This window comes from Nuphar pumila, chromosome 15, assembly GCF_984573655.1.
Source record: "Nuphar pumila chromosome 15, dmNupPumi1.hap1.1, whole genome shotgun sequence".
In the NCBI taxonomy this organism is placed as follows: domain Eukaryota; kingdom Viridiplantae; phylum Streptophyta; class Magnoliopsida; order Nymphaeales; family Nymphaeaceae; genus Nuphar; species Nuphar pumila.
Genome location: NC_143263.1, coordinates 5,435,881 through 5,452,280, shown reverse-complemented (window position 1 = coordinate 5,452,280; position 16,400 = coordinate 5,435,881). Strand labels below are relative to the sequence as shown.

The window sequence follows — 16,400 nt, the reverse complement described above, 5'->3', positions numbered from 1 at the left end:
AGGACGAGGACGAGGTACTCCAGGGGGGCGTGGGTTACTACCCACCCCGAATGCCTCTCCTTATAATCTGAAAAACGTGCCCACCTGTTATCTATGTAACAAGCGAGGTCACGTCAAAGCCAACTGTTGGCACAATCCACAGAACAAAAGAAAGTTTCAAAAGGGTGAGAGCTCGTCAGGACGAAAGGAGAACCCTTCAAAGTTTGGTGGCGATGTAAAAGAGCTTCTTTTGGCTGCATTGTCTGAACTTGATCTGAAACGCGATGATAAAGGAGTCTGGTACATTGATTCAGGGGCAGCTACTCATGTCACAGGTAATGCGGGTAAATTCTCTACTTTAACTCCTTATTTTGGAAAAAGTAGCATCGTCACTGGAGACGGGTCACACCACCCCATCACCCACATTGGAAATGTTTCTATCCCCTTGCCCAAATCCCCACTTCATCTTTCCAATGTTCTTCATGCCCCAAATATTACAGAAAATATTGTTTCTGTTTCTAAGCTTGTTGATCATACCAATTCTTCTGTTGAATTTACTCCGTCTTTTGTTTATGTCAAGGATCTACAAACGAAGAAGACGTTCGCTAGAGGAGAACGTCGGGGAAATATGTGTCTTCCAGGAGGACCCTTCTACTTGTGTTCGACCTACCTTGAAGTCATCTCCTTAGTCTATGTCGTCAAAGCATGTCCATGTGTTCAATTTGCAATCTTCAAATAAATGTAATAAGCTTGATTTTTGGCATTTGCGTCTTGGTCATTGTGGTCGAGTCTTCGTTGAGCGACTCGTATCTGATGGTCTTATTCCTGAGTCTGGCCTGATTCCTAGACCAGATAATAAAATGTGTTCAAGTTGTCAAATGTGTAAGAGTCATGTTCTTCATTTTCATTCAATAAATAAGAGAGCTTCAAGGCCTTTTGAAATCGTCTGTTTCGATGTATGGGGACCGACTCCTAATCCTTCTAATTCTGGCAGCAAATATTATGTTATTTTTATTGATAATTTCTCTCGCTTCACTTAGATATATTTCATGAAGAATAAATCAGAAGTTTTCTCTATTTTTCGTTGTTTTCATACATTTGTCAAAACTCAATTCTCTTGTAATATTCTACATTTCCAATGTGATGGTGGTGGTGGGGGGGGGGAATACTCCTCCAGGGATTTTATCAATTATCTCCAAGATAATGGGATAAATTGTAGAGTATCTTGCCCGCATACACCCCAACAGAATGAAGTTGCAGAACGGAAACACCGTCACATTGTGGAAAGCGCTATGAGCATGATGCACAGAAGTCATACTCCCATAGGACTCTGGACAGAGGCCTTTCACTCTGCTGTTTACATTATTAATCGTCTGCCCATGAAGCTTTTAGAAAATAATCACCTTTTTTCATTCTATTTGGGAAACATCCTGATTATGATGAACTAAAATTTTTTGGTTGCACGTGTTATGTTCATATTGACTCTTTTCTGCGAAACAAGTTTCAGGTTAAGGCATCTAAGTGTAGATTTGTCGGATATGCAGATCACCACAAAGGGTACATGTGTTATGATCCTGACAACAGACGAATTAAGATATCTAGGAATGTAGTTTTTGATGAGAATGATTTTGGAGATGGAGAATATGTTTCTACCCAAACCAATATGAATACTCTATTTTATGATCCATGGCTTAGTGCAAAGCTCTTTCCTGCAACCAATGATGAGTGTTCTTCCTCCTGTGCTCAAGGAACATCCTGTCAAGATGGATACAGTGGCATACAGGAACTTGAAATAGAACATCCTCTAGAGATTAACAAGTTTGCTGCGCAAGTTTATAGGAGAAGAGAAGGGGACTCACTCTTGACTTCGGATGATATTGAACAAGAAGATCCATCCAACGACATTACTTCTTCAATTTCTAATACCGTAGCTATTCCGATCAGACGATCTGAAAGAGCTCGGCATCCTATTGAAAAGTGGGTCAGTTATGAGAATTTCACCATATGGATTTTCAGTTATTTTTGTCACAGATTGAGAAAGAGACCGAGCCTAGACATTTTTCATCAAGCCATTAATTCCAAAAAATGGATTCAAGCCATGAATGAAGAGATGGAAGCTTTGTACCAGTGTCAAACATGGACAGTTGTCCCTCGACCTCCAGATAGAAATGTTGTTGGCTCACGATGGGTTTACAAGATCAAATACAAACCGAATGGAAGTGTTGAACGATACAAAGCTCGTCTCGTAGCCAAGGGATTCACTCAAGAGTTTGGACAGGACTATGATGAAACCTTTAGTCCAGTTGTGAAAATGGGCACAATTCGCATTGTTCTTTCATTAGCTGTCGATTATGGTTGGAGAATAAGTCAGCTAGATGTGAAGAATGCCTTTCTTCATGGGGATTTGAAGGAAGAAGTATACATGGAACAACCGCCAGGATATACAGAAGTAGATTCAAAGGAATATGTATGCAAATTAAATCAGGCTCTCTATGGACTGAAACAAGCATCTCGATCTTGGTTTGAGAGTTTCTCTCTAGAAATTCAAAGACATGGTTTCTATCGATCGCAATTGGATCACTCTCTCTTTATTCTTCGAGGTAAGGAGTTTACTACCTTCTTGTTAATATATGTTGATGATATAATTATTACAGGAAGTAGTGAGAATCATGTTCAAGAAACTAAAGATCTTCTGAGTCAAAGGTTCAAAATGAAGGACCTTGGAAACCTTTGGTACTTTCTTGGAGTAGAAGTGGATAGTCAAGGAAATAAACTTACTTTGACCCAACATAAATACACCCTGGATCTGTTAGAAAAGGGTGGAATGAAATATTGCAAGCCTCTTGCTACTCCTAGTGTGCTTAACCAGAAACTAAGTGTGCAAGACGGAGACTTGTACCATGATCCCACCAAATATCGGAGTCTAGTAGGAATGCTTCAATATCTTACTTTTACTCAATTCATGCATGAGCCAAGGACGGGACACATGGATGCAGTAAAAAGGATACTGAGGTACTTGAAGAGTACTGTTGGAGATGGACTTTTGTACACCAAAAGCAGATCCATGAATACTGCTCACGACATAATTGCTTATTCAGATGCAGACTCAGCTGGAGATCCCGATGATCGAAAGTCAGTTTCAGGGTATGGCGTTTTCATTGGTGCCAATCTTGTTTCCTGGAGTAGTAGAAAACAAAAGGCAGTGGCTAGATCTAGCACAAAAGCAGAATACAGGGCGATGGCTGCTGCTAAGGCATAAGTAACATGGACTAGACATTTGTTAACAGAGCTCAAAGAGCCGATTCCTAGTTGTTCTTTCTTTTGTGATAACCAAAGTGCTATTCAAATATCTCTTAATCCCATTCATCACAGCAAGACCAAGCACATTGAGATTGATCAACATTTTATCAGGCAGAAGGTTGAAGAAAAAGAGATTGAGCCCCATTATATTAGAACATAAGACCAAGTGGCTGATTTGTTCACTAAAGGACTCACAAAGTGTCGTTTTTGGTTTCTAAAGAGCAAGTTGTCCATGATCCAAAATCATGCACAACTTGAGGGAGACTATTAGATAGTGTAGTATACGTGTTTTGTATTTACAGTTTGGATCCGGATCCAGATCCAAACTATTTGTATATAATGGCATACTTGTAAATAACCCCAGCTTATCAGGGTTATCGTAAATGTTATGTATTAGGGCTTTTGCCTATATACTAATGAAACAGGTCACGATTTCTATCTAATCAGAAATCGTGACTCATTGCAGCCTCTCTCTTTCTTCTCTTAGTTTCTCGTCTGCAGGTTCTGGAGAAAACTCACATAGATATCAGGGTGTTGGCTTCAGGCTTTGGTCCATTCTATCTTTTTCCTTGATACATACACTTTTGATGTGCTGGTTAGGGATGGCAGTGGACCGGGGGAAAGCGGGGCCCCGCCCCGCCTCGCCCCGTTTGGACCGGGGATGAAGGGTATGAAACGGGGATGGAGGCGGGGATGAAGGTTAAAATCCATCCCCGTCCGGGGGTGGAGGCGGGGATGGACTGGCACGTTCCCCCGCCCCGCCCCATCCCCGCCCCGGCCCCGCCCCGGCCCATCCCCGCCCCGCCCCCGGCCCATCCCCGTCCCGGCCCCGCCCCATCCCCGCCCCAACTCAGATGAACTGTTTACTAACCCTAACTCCCTTCCCTAATTTCCTAACCCTGGAGCCGGGCGACGTTACTGTGCACGTAGGACGCCGGGTTCTCGATAGCGTACCGGACTCCGGCCTGGGCGGCGAGGTGCATCACGTGGGTGAAGGCGACGAGGTCGAAGAGCTTGGCCAGGAGCCGGGCGTCGTTGATGTCGCCGGCGATGACGAAGACGCCGTGGTCGCCGAGGATTCGACGGCGGGCCTTCTTGAGCGAGGGGTCGTAGTAGTCGTTGAAGTTGTTGAGGCCGACGACACCGTCACCGCGCTTCCGGAGGGCGAGCGAGACGTGGGTGCCGACAAAGCCAGCGGCGCCGGTGACGAGCACGCTCATCCCGCGGGGTCGGGGACGGGGGCGGGGTCGGGACGGGGACGGGGCGGGGGCGGGGCGGGGACGGGGACGGGGCGGGGACGGGGACGGGGACGGGGCGGGGGTGGAGGACATGAAACGGGGATGAAGGCGGGGGTGGAGGATAAAATTTTGAGGCGGGGCGGGGGTGGAAACCTTGTCCCCCGCCCCGCCCCGCCCCACTGCCATCCCTAGTGCTGGTAGATTTGGTTGGCTTATCCCATCTGTCTTGACAAGGTGAACATGAACTGAGTGGCACTTTTTTGTTGATGCCTGTGTACCTTCTTTCTGTTGTATGTTTGATTGCTTTTCTGGTGGATGCAGGCCTATGGTAGCTGCAAAAGCGCCACCATCTTTGGTAAATGCTGCTCCACATGTGCCAGGTAAGGCTGGAAATAAGAAAACATCAAAGAGCAATGTGAAAGATGTGAAGCAAGGTAGCATTACAGCCTTCTTCAAAAAGGTTTGAAGCATAAACACAGCAACAGCCTTGACCGTACTATCTGCATTCCTAATGCCAATTCCACGCATTCTTGTGTTCACTTCTGTCAATCTCAACATGCTTCTCATGCTTGGTGTGCAGTTCGAAGCAGGGTTACCGGAAGCATCATAGGACATGGGGAAGCATGCTTCCCTGAAATGTGTTTCGAAAGTGCGAAACGTGGCGCTTCCTAAATGTGTTCGGAAATGCCACAAAAAATTGAGAGGCACGCTTCCCACAGGGCAATCTCACTTCCCCTTTATTATTATTATTTTTATTTTTTTGTGTTTTCATTTTTATTTTTCTTTCTTTTTTTCGTTTTCTCCTTGCTTTCAGTTCACTTAGGTCGCTTTTCTTCTCGTTTTTGAAACGATTCTTGGTTCGCTTATAAGTTGTCTCGCGCTTTTTGCTTAAAATTTTGGAAGTGTCTCCCTTCTCACTCCCGCTTTTCCAGCTCGCAACTCTTAGATTACAAACTCTTGAATGTTATGTCTATATTGTGAAATATTAGGCTTTCCTACAATGGAGCAACTACTTTGGTCTGAGTTGGCTTCTCACATCATGTATTTGGAACCCCCTGTTCTTACCACATCAACTAGCATGTATGAGAGAGAGAGAGAGAGAGAGAGAGAGAGAGAGAGAGAGAGAGAGAGAGAGAGAGAGACCCAAATGATATTTGGCTAGTAAGGTTCTATATTTATGAAACTGGGAGTGATGAATGCACCAAATGAATTTTTGAAGTTCAATTATTTTATGGGTGTAAAATCATTTCTATCACAACAATGTCTTCGCTGCTTGGAAAGACATATAGATGCTTATTTTTTCAAGATCATGCAATCCTTCCCTTCGAAGGGAAAATAAGAGTGCCTACAATGTCATTCTTCCAGCTGGACTTAGCATAAAAGCCAAGGTAGAAGAGATATTGTATCAAAATTAGGCTCTATTTGGGAGCACAGCACCGGAGGATTTGGGATGTAATCGGAAATGGTTATCTGATGTGGCACTCGAGATAAGGATTTGGCTGCTGTTTGGGAGGGGTTGGAGGGAGGTGAGATTTTCGGTTGGGAATCTACTAATTCCAATTCCTCCAAAATACACATTTGAACTCAAGGTATTTGCAACTCTTTGAATCATAAGGATTTTGATGGGTTCTTAAATTTTGGATGGTTCAATTTTTTATACAATTTACTTTAGTAGATCTTATATTCACTGATTTTATCTCATTATTAACTGCAATAATGGTGTAGTTAAAAGGCTAACAACTAGGGGTTGAGCTTAGTATATAAAATATATATTTTTATGTTATATATATAGATAGAGAGAGAGAGAGAGAGAGAGAGAGAGAGAGAGAGACCTAATTTATGAGCCCTAGCCCAACTCAAATACCATGCTATGGTCTCAAATATGGTGAAAACACATTTTATATATATATATATACATGCTTAGGCCTAATTTATGAGCCCTAGCTCTGACCCAAATACCATGCTACTGTCTCAAATATGGTGAGAAATCAGTAGCAAGTTTGAATCCTTGAAGGAGTTTATGCTTTCAAACAAAAGGAGTCCACAACTCCTCTCAAATTCATTTTCCTTGAATTCCACTAGTTCTACTTCTCCCGACTTCTCTGCAAGCACCTAATTTGGAGACTAATAATTTTGGGAAAAAATTAATTGCATGGCTGACTTTGGTGTGGAAAACAAGTGCGACATGTAAAAGTGTGAAACGTCCCTCCCAAGTTCTATGTTGCTGTCTTTGTTGATGAACTGACTATGAGAAAGAGGGCATTTTTATGCAGTGGTGCTGCTGCCGCTGACAGCCACCCATCTCAACATTTCTTGAGGTGGAGACCGCACCAATCTAGAGAAATGTTGAGATTGTGGCTGTTATAATGTGGACACTTATGATAAATTTGTGCATGTGAAGTCTAGACATTGCACCTATCTCAAGTTTGAGTTTTTATGCAGACACCCCCTTCTACAAGACAAAGCAGAACCTTTTTTGGATCTCCATAAGTGGACAAGAGCTATCTTGCTTATAATGACTAAAAAATACACATTAAAAAATGCTACATTACTGTAAAACGTGAAAATCATTAAAGGCGAGGGATTTGATCCCACTGCCTTTTGATAAGGATCCTAACACCCTACCATTAGGAAAGCACTAGCTTTTGATATATGCTGCGAACATATTTTATCCATACTAGTTACACAAGTTCAGTCTAATTTTTTGAGCTTAATTCAATTCAGCGATTTGATCAAGCTTGGCTCATTTATTTTGACCAAGCTTGGATCTGTGTTCAATCTTGGTTCATTTAATTTCACAAACGAAATTCAGTCAAGCTTAAACAAGCTGAGCTAAGCACGAGTTAGCTCGGGTTGTTGTGCACCCCTAAGAGTGCCTATAGATTTTTTTGCTGTTGGGATGGTGGCCTTAAGTATGCCAGAGTAAGACTAGCACTCCAGTGCGGGCATTGCACTTTAGTTATTAATATAAATGGGTTTGGCTTGGTTCAAAATTAGGTATTATTGAATTTGATCTAATTGGGTGTTGCAATTCGAACTCATATCCAATCTAGATTTGATTAGCTAGTTGGACATGTTTTAAATGTAATTTGGATCTGCTTCAGATTTAGATCCCAAGCTGCATAAGCCTACTGATTATCTGGATGATACCTGCTTTACTGAATCTGATTACAATCAGATATGATATCTGTCCCAAAATTGATTTATTGACATGCTTAACGTTAGCTATGTGGATGATCTCATTTGCAGTAAATTTGGGGGTAATTTTGTTTTTGAAAAGATAAACAAGCATTTCATGGCAGCTTGGATGTTAAGTTCAATATAATCATCCAACATAACTGTATTGGACCCATAAATCTGTTAAACATGCTCATGTATGTATGTATGTGTGCGTGCGAGCTTTATCAAATTATATCCAGTGCATTCCACTGCACCATTTTTCTAATAGAAATTCATGGGTGTGAGCTTTATCAATCAATCTAACTTCACAAATGTTTTGGTACAGTTGCATTTATTATGTACTGTACATTTAGATAAAGTTTTGGTGCATTTTAGATCATTGATTTTTGAAGCTCTTAAAATCTTGCTAATATATCAGGATGGAAAGATAAAAAACATGTTCTTGACTAAACAAATCATTGTTGGTGTTAAAAAAACCATAACGGGAATGTAAAAACAACAAATACATACAGTTAGACACCATGGATGAGACGAGCATTGGCACAGGTGCATGGCATTCTCCTCAACCTATCGATGCCCGTGATGAGCCTAAGCAATCAAGTCGTGAGCAGGACCTGAACTCAATGAAAAAAGAAGACACCTTGGTTGTACTTATTAAGCAACCGTACCTCAATTTATAGTGAAAGAAAAGTAGGGGGTTACATGTCATATTGAACACTTAACCCCCTCCCCACTAAAGCCTTTATTAGTGTATTGTGTCAAACAGGATCACGTTTGATCAGATCTGAAATGTCCAACAATCATATAACACATTTATTGCGTTTAATCATAAAAAGAAACTGATGAAAAACGGCTACCTTTTAATGAAGATCATGGTATGCTGGAGGTTATACACGACATGTTCATCTTATTGGGCATAAAAAATGCAAGAGCACCACAAGATTTTTGTCTTCAAGGTACATGAATTCAAAAGCCTGAGGGTAAGCTCAGGGAGTAATACGCTGCCAGGACAGCAACCGTAAGTACAGCAGGTAGAGCCAGTGCGGCTAGGTCTCTGATCCTGTGAGTGGTTTCTCCCAGTAAATATCAAAAAATAGAGTTTAGTTGCTGTTATATAAATAAATTGATTATGTTCATGTAGTATGGGAAACTCACCAATGTCACCAAGTTCTGGGCGTTATGAGTTCAAAATTCATAGGTGCATATCTTTTGCCGTAAGACTAAAACTAGGCATTAGTTGTACTCTTTGGTGGGCAAGAGGGACCTCAAGCAGGGGTAGACATTGGGTGTCTGGCTCAATATGAACTGGGCTCTGGCTGCAAATTTATAACTCAATTCGATTCTATTCAAGTTTAGTTGAGCCTAATGGGGCCTTACCTGGGCCCCGCCCAAATACATGGTTGAATGGGCCCAACCTGGCCCCACTAGACAAGAACTGTGTAGCTTGAGCTTGGTGCAAGGGCAGCTGGAACCTGATAATAATTGGATCGGACTTCTATCAGGCTCTTACGGGACCCTAAGCCAGCTAGATTCAATGTCCATTCTTATCCTCAAGTTTGATGCCAATGAACTGTGTGAAGCAGATGGTTTTTCTTTGTTGTTAAAAATATTCAATTATTTTGTTATAAGTTTAATGGTAATCATTTTCGTAAATGAGACCATATAAAGTAGAAGCCACCCAAACACCACCGCTTTTCCTTGTTTTTCAACCGTTCATTTTTTGTGCTTTAGATGCCGTTCAACTACATGATGAATGGCTCTGAAATTTTTTGTGGGAGCCATCTGAGAGGTAAACTATCCAAACATGGTATTTGAGTTGCTTCCAATGCACCTCTGACCTGATTTTGTTTCTTTGTAAATGAGAAGATTTTGGTGCAGGAACCTACAAGGGCTTGGCTCATCTGGTAGGGGTGCCTTGTAAATGTCACCAAGTTGATGAAACGTCACAAGTTCAAAACCCATAGATGGCATCACTTGCTGTAAAGTCGGGGGGGACCTGAAAGGTGTTGGCAACCGGAAGCCGGCCAATGTGCGGTGGTGGTCGGTCAAACGGGGGTGGTGGGGGTTTGTCCCCTAGGACTATCACCCCCCCCCCCTCCCCCCCCCCCCCACACACACACACAAAAAAAGATTTTAGGTACAACGTTAAAATCGGTACTTCAAGTTCGTTGGTGATTCTTAAAAAAAAAAAAAGTTCGCTGGTGATTGGGAAACACTACCTAATGATAATCGAGTATGGCTTTTCTTTAAGAGAGGACGGTCAGGGACAGCCCAATAAGAGAAGGGTGGTTGGAAAAATTTCCCTCACAAAACAAGAAGGGTCGTTGGGAAATGAATATTTTAGGGTTAGGGTTCGGATGGAAAGGTCTTTTCTTGGGACGGAAATTACGCTGCCACAGTGGGGAGGATGGTCATCCATCAGAGGCCGACCCTTCCCCTACCAAGTATGGGGCGAGAAGGGCCTTCAGATTCCCCCTCGGCCCCTCCGCCACCTCGGCCTCCCTCGCCCTCACCGGCGACACCATCGCCCAGATCGTCGATCGGTCGAGAATCAGAAATCGGGAGCCCATCAAGCCGGAGCGGATCCCGAACAAGGTCTCGCTCTCTTCTTCTTCTTCCCCTTCTTGTTCTCGGTTTCTTGAAGTCGGGGTTTTGGATTCACCCATTTATCCAGAAAGGAGGCCAGTGCGATTTCTTAACTTTTCCTACTTTTTCTGGATAATGGGTTTGAAGTTCGTGGTCGTTTCCTGTTGTTAGTGTAGTAAATTTTAAGGGCAGAATTTGTGGATTCATAATCAAGGGGATATTGAGTTATATACTTGATGGTTTATTTTATTTTTCTGCATGGAGCCCACTTATCCTAATAAATAGGATAAGTTGGGATATTGTGTTCTGTAGCATAATACTGTTGAAGCTCAGAACATTTATTCGGATAACTGGATGCATGAACCCACTTCTCCAAACAAATTGGATTAGTTGAGATACTGTGATTTCTAGCATAAAAAGGTTCAAGCTCAGACCATTTATTTGGATGAGTGGATGCATCCATTAAAACCATTGAGTGGTGTTTTAGACGTGAATAATTATCCAGAAAAGTTGGATTAGTTTTTTCCCATTTATCTGGATAAGTGGGCGCATCAAAACCCACTGTTATGGTGTGAACTTTGTGAAATTCATTGCTAATAAGAGGATATGAAAATGGGATTTGACATGGATTGAAGACATTGATGTTAGGTTTTCAAGTTGGACTTCCTCTGCGATCATGATTGGCTTCGGGCGCTTCGAATGGCCTCCTATGGTTTCCTTATGTATGGACCTGGATCATATGCTTGGTACCAGCTTCTTGATCATTACATGCCTAAGCAGACACTGAGGAACTTGTCTATGAAGGTAGTGTCTATTGGATTCAGATGGTACTTTTAGATTTTAAGCCGTGCCACTTAAGAAGCGTTAGAATGCACCTGCTTATCCAGAAAAGTGGGATAAGTTGGGAAAATTGCATTATGTGGCATAATGCAGTGTAACATCTTATCACGCTCTTCTGCTTATGTTGGTGCATCTAAACATTGTCACCTCCATCACTTCTTCTTCTTCTTCATTTTCTCTTGGGAGATGAATATGAATATATATTGAGTAGAACTCACCAGAAAAATGGTCCCCAAGAGGGGGAATGTGGTGCAGTTTTATAGTTTAGACATGTTGCAGGTTGTTTTGAACCAGATTATACTTGGTCCATGTGTCATTGCTGTTGTTTTTGCATGGAATAGTCTATGGCAAGGTAAGCTGTCAGAGCTTCCTGGAAAGTACCAGAAGGATGCCTTTCCTACACTGCTCAATGGTGAGTCCTCTTTCATTTATGTTTTTATCAGCAGTTTTTTTTTTGTGGGACTGGACTTAAAATTGTTTTCATGGCCTTGGACAGGTTTTAAATTTTGGATTCCAGCCAGCGTGCTGAATTTTGGGTACCAATTCTTTTGCCCATGTTATCATGTTTTATTTGCCCTCTTTTAACAATATGATATTGGATTTTGGAAATACAAGTAATTTCCATGGTTATTGTATGTGAGCAATAGACTTTTGATATTCAAAATTCTTTCTGTTAGCTTCTCTTAGGCTGCATTTGGATTTGGGTATCTGATGGAATGCAAACACGTATGAATTAGTAGTTTCAATTCCTTTTATGGGGGGAAATCTGGTTTTCCACCTAGGAATCGCGGGGTGCCCTGCCTGATGTTTGATGTGGTTCAGTGAAGTAATGATGGTCATAATGTGATGACATGAAATTGGGTGGGGGAACTGAAAATTGAGGGCACCGTTGGAGAATTTCCAATTAGATGGGGAAGGAAATTGGGAGCACCCAACAGCCAACTCATTCTGTTTCACTGTTGCATGTTGAATCCAAACACAACCTTGGAGGTAGTGAAGCTATGGAGGAGATGCATTCATATTGGTTGGTAACAGTAAAATTTTTTGTTAGCAATTGATATTTCCACAAACTAATTTTGTTCTTGTTATCCTTTTCTACTCTTCGTTATTCTCTTGTGCCAAAAAAAAAACAAAAATTGTGTTCCTGTCCATTCAATTCATGCCAGAATAATTCCAATTGATTATAAGATGTCAAATTTCATACAATCTCTTAGTGGAAGAACTAGCCAATGGATCAAAGGATTATCCTGCACAGAGTAATTGATCATCCCTGAAAATGAATGCTAAACCTAAGTCCATGGTTATGCGAAGCCCATATAAAGGTAAACTTATTCTACAGTATACTCAGCAGAGTTGATATTGTTGGAATAAACTTACACCACCACCACCACCACCACCACCACCACCAATTACGTCTTAAATCAGTTTTGATGGCCCATCAACAGATCAGCATCCATGAATGAACTGGGAAATACATTAAATTGGTTATCCTTATCAGATGCTTTCTATTCTAAAATTACTTTTTCTCCTGGATTTTGGACTAGATCTGAAGAATGTTGAGTTGGCAGATTTTTTGGCATTCTCAAGGAGAAACAGTAGTTCATATGCACATGAGATAAAAAAGGCTGGCTTCCTCTATACGGTTCCAGAAATTATTCTCGTATTGGAACTCCATAGATTTGTTTTAGCTTTGAAATTTTAGTGTTCTCATCTGCTCCTAAGGTTCCAGAAATTATTTTCTTATTGAAGCACCATAGATTTGTTTTAGCTTTGAAATTTTAGTGTTCTCATCTGCTCCTTGAGAATGAGGTTTTTGAAGAATCAAATGTATTATATGTTATGTTTAAGTCTGAGAGTTCTAGTTAATTCACATTAAATACATTTGCATGATAGTTTTTACTTCTCAGACTTGTTTTCTGTGTGTTTGTGAATAAAAGTCTTGCTCAATGATCTGCTTAAAAATTTCCTACAGGGTTGTGCCTCTTCAGGCCCGGGTAGCATTCATGTCCGTCTGCTCTATCTTCTGGAACTTTTATTTATCAACCACCATGAGTAAATAAGTAACCGGATTGAAGCCCTTTCACTGGCATATGGTGGATCGGTTGGATTGCAGAAAAGAAAACAGCAAAAATGGAAGAAAGGTGCCTCTTCAGGCCTAGGTAGCATTCTTCCTATCATATATTTCAGATTTTCTATTCATCAATTACCATAATAACCAAATCAAGCTCTTAGTCCTGGCATCTGGTGAATCTCTTGGGCTGAAAAGAAAATAACAGGAATAAGAAAAACAAAGAGATGCATTATTTCTAAATTCCTGCTGCTCTGCTGCAAGTGAAATGTCTGGGTGGACGCTTAGTGGATGCTAACCGATTGCATGTTGAAGGAAAGCAGAAGGGAGATAGAATTTTGTGTAGGTCATTCATGAAATGTCATCTTAAAGAGAGTCACAGAGATGCTGGGAACACCATATGTTAATTCTGTCTTCTTTGAATTGTAATTCTCAGTTAAATTAAAAAACGTTGATTCTATACTGCTTTTGCTTCCATCTACGTCACTGTTGGCCTTGAGGGCTACTGTTCAACTACGTCATTGCATGCTAAAACAGTAGATATATGGGCGGCGTGTTTGATCTATTTGAGTCTTACCTGAACAAATTAACCTGTGGCATTGAGGGCTTCTCTTCAAATGTGGTTTTGCTATATGTCGGACTTTGGACGTAGACAAGTCAATGCCAAGCTTCTACCTATTCTTTAGTTTGCTCTCTCTCTCTCTCTCTCTCTCTCTCTCTCTCTCAAGAGAGGTGGCTGGAAATCAAATATTAGATGGTTGTTGGTATGGAGATTGTTGTTTGGCAAGGGCAATCCAACCAATCTGCCTACCAGTGTGCCACCTTCTGATGGTTGTTGGTATGGAGAACTGGCAACCCTCTTTCCTATTCTCTTGGGAAGATCCTGCCATCTTGTTTTGCATGTGCTCACAGGCACCATCTGATGTGAATGGACAAGGTATAGGTAGAGGTGGTGGCCATTGGGTCGGGTACCCGTCAGGTTTTCGGGTACCCACTACCCAGCTCGACGGGCTCCTGTTTGAAGATAAGGCCCGATAAAAGTTGGGTCGAGGGCTCGGGCTTCAGTCTAAGCCCGAGTCGATCTCTTATAGTCATTTTTATTCATGCCGAAATCAAATATTAGATGGTATTGAAAATTTCTTCCATGTGTCGAACTGTGGTACCCTCTTTTTTCTTTTATAGGCAATGGAGGGTTTCCATTCCCTTCTCTTTGATACGGGGCTATTATCCTGGAGCTTCTCGCTTTCATTTTTGTATTATACGGAAACGGTATAGTTTTTTTTTTCATAAATGCTTTGCATGAAAAAAGTAAAAAGTAAAGTTTCTTTTTCGTAGATGCATAGCAATGCTATTAATTCTCTCTCTCTCTCTCAACGAGAGACCACTTTTTACCATTTTAAGTATCTTTTTAAAATGAGACCCTAACAGCAAATGGCTCTCGTCCTCCTCCCATCAGGGAAGAGAAGCATGGTGATGCCTCTCACAGCCCGGCACTCAACACCCCCCCTCCGGTGCAGCGTTCATGTTAATAGAAGGGACTTCAACACCATCTTCATCGAAGGCAGCCGTGGTGCAGTCTGGAGGATCTTTTCGCTTAGAGATTTCTCCCTCCCGTCACAATGAGATGATGGCCCCGTTCAAGTGGTGTCCTTTATGGAGGGCCATGGAAGGTTGGCGGTCGTACGCTGGTGGCCCATAATTGGGAACCTGTTTTGGAGATTAAGCTGCAAGCAACTAATCGTGTCCCACTCTGGATCCGTCTTCCGGGGCTGTCCATGGAGTGTTGGACACAAGACGTATTCGAGGGAGTCACTCAGTTTCTGCAGGGGCATCTCATCGAAGTTGATCGATTCACCCGTGCGATGGAGAGAGGGGCATTTGCTCGTATCTGTGTGGCCATTCCTCTCAATGTATCGCCAAAATCATTGATTGAAATTACTATTGTGAATCGTCGGAGTTTCAACCAAGAAATTGTCTATGAACAGAAAATCAGGTTCTGTTGGGATTGTGGTTTTACGAACCACTCTCTGGCAACCTGCCCATCAAAGCCAAATGACAAAACTGTCTCCTCAACACTGCCGCCAAACGACGAATGGAAACAAGTGAAAATTCACCGGCGGGCACCTAATCCTCGGAATTTGAAATCGCAGGGCTCGTGACCAAAATCGATTCTCTATTCTCTCAGAATCGGACAAGGGAGATTCTCTTCCTCCAGGACAGCCAAAGCATATGGAAATGGTGCTTGCTAATTCGTGTCATGTCATGGAGGTCGATGCAAGGAAGGATCATTCGTCTTCTACTCAGAAGATCCTCAACTCATTCCTGATGTGGACGGTGAACCTGTAGGGCATTGTCCATCTATCACATCGGCTCCCATGGAGACGGAACGCCCTACTGCCCAAGCTGATTCATTCATGTGACACAGGGAAAACGACCGAAATCTGAACAGAATCCAGCTGCCGGTGACCAGGATCGACAGGAGCAGTTGCCTAACCGTTCACCAAGTCACCCACGTCCGCTAACGTCTCCAGCGGTGGCAAATGAGAACCTGTTCAGGTGCCTCCCCTTGCGTGTATGGACACTCGGGCCGCGTTTCCTTCTGTCAATTTAGTCAACGTTTGTCGACTCTTGCAATAACTCATCTCCGCAGAACTCGGCTCAGCAGGGGGTTTTCGTTTTCTGCGCAGACTGCTGAAGATAAAGAAAATAGGCACCGCCTAGAGATTAGAGAGGAACATATTTCTGGCTCTCAAGCAATGAATCCAGATCGTCGTCGACGCGGTTACAAAATGGTGCTTTTGGCCCAATAAGTCTTCGCACCGTGAACAACAGATTGCTGGGAAAAGAATGTCCCCTTCTGCACGTCTCCAACAACGATGAACTACTGGGGACGCATTGTCTACCAGTCCTAATTTGATCATCTCCATAGAAAATCCTGTGAGGAACAACGATATGTCAACGAGCTCTGCTGGCTTAGTCGATCCAATCGACGCGATGGAGGTCACGGTGGTGACCAAGACCACAATGCTCTTCTCGTAGCCAAGTCCATCACAAGTTTTTTACCTCATGGTGTAACATTCTTAGATGCGAAGAGGTGGCTAGGAGGGCATGGGGCACAAAGATTAGAGGGTGCCCCATGTTTAGAGTGGCATTGAAGCTCGGGCTAGTGCGGCGCCAGTTAAGAGGATGGAAGAAGCTTATAGTGGGTG

General features: G+C 42.4%; 2 protein-coding genes across 4 annotated transcripts in view; both read left to right on the top strand.

Moving 5' to 3' along the window:
• Positions 1-5,747, top strand: part of LOC149814246 (uncharacterized) — a 38,783-nt gene extending 33,036 nt beyond the window's left edge. The window contains exon 8 of the mRNA XM_089989952.1: positions 4,839-5,747. Coding sequence (XP_089846078.1) covers positions 4,839-4,983 — 145 coding nt within the window. The 3' untranslated portion in view covers positions 4,984-5,747. The remainder of the gene's footprint in view (positions 1-4,838) is intronic.
• A 4,221-nt stretch (positions 5,748-9,968) lies between these two features.
• Positions 9,969-13,649, top strand: LOC149814245 (uncharacterized). Of its 3 annotated transcripts, none has more exons than XR_016427954.1 (6): positions 9,969-10,292; positions 10,932-11,087; positions 11,403-11,535; positions 11,620-11,659; positions 13,096-13,282; positions 13,390-13,649. XR_016427954.1 is itself a non-coding variant. In XM_089989356.1 (5 exons), exons 1-5 carry the CDS (start codon positions 10,029-10,031, stop codon positions 13,181-13,183), a joined length of 681 nt encoding a protein of 226 aa, XP_089845482.1. In that variant the 5' UTR covers positions 9,969-10,028; the 3' UTR covers positions 13,184-13,649. The 3 variants fall into 3 exon arrangements, 1 of the variants encoding a protein (XP_089845482.1); XR_016427953.1 differs by having other exon boundaries at positions 13,356-13,393; XM_089989356.1 differs by having other exon boundaries at positions 13,096-13,649.
• Positions 13,650-16,400: the final 2,751 nt, after the last annotated feature.

Excerpts from the sequence above, each read along its gene's own strand:
- LOC149814245 (XM_089989356.1), top strand. The coding sequence starts at position 10,029 with ATGAATATTTTAGGGTTAGGGTTCGGATGGAAAGGTCTTTTCTTGGGA. Across the intron at positions 10,293-10,931 it reads CGGAGCGGATCCCGAACAAG|GTTTTCAAGTTGGACTTCCT; the intron begins GTCTCGCTCTCT and ends CATTGATGTTAG. Across the intron at positions 11,088-11,402 it reads TGAGGAACTTGTCTATGAAG|GTTGTTTTGAACCAGATTAT; the intron begins GTAGTGTCTATT and ends GACATGTTGCAG.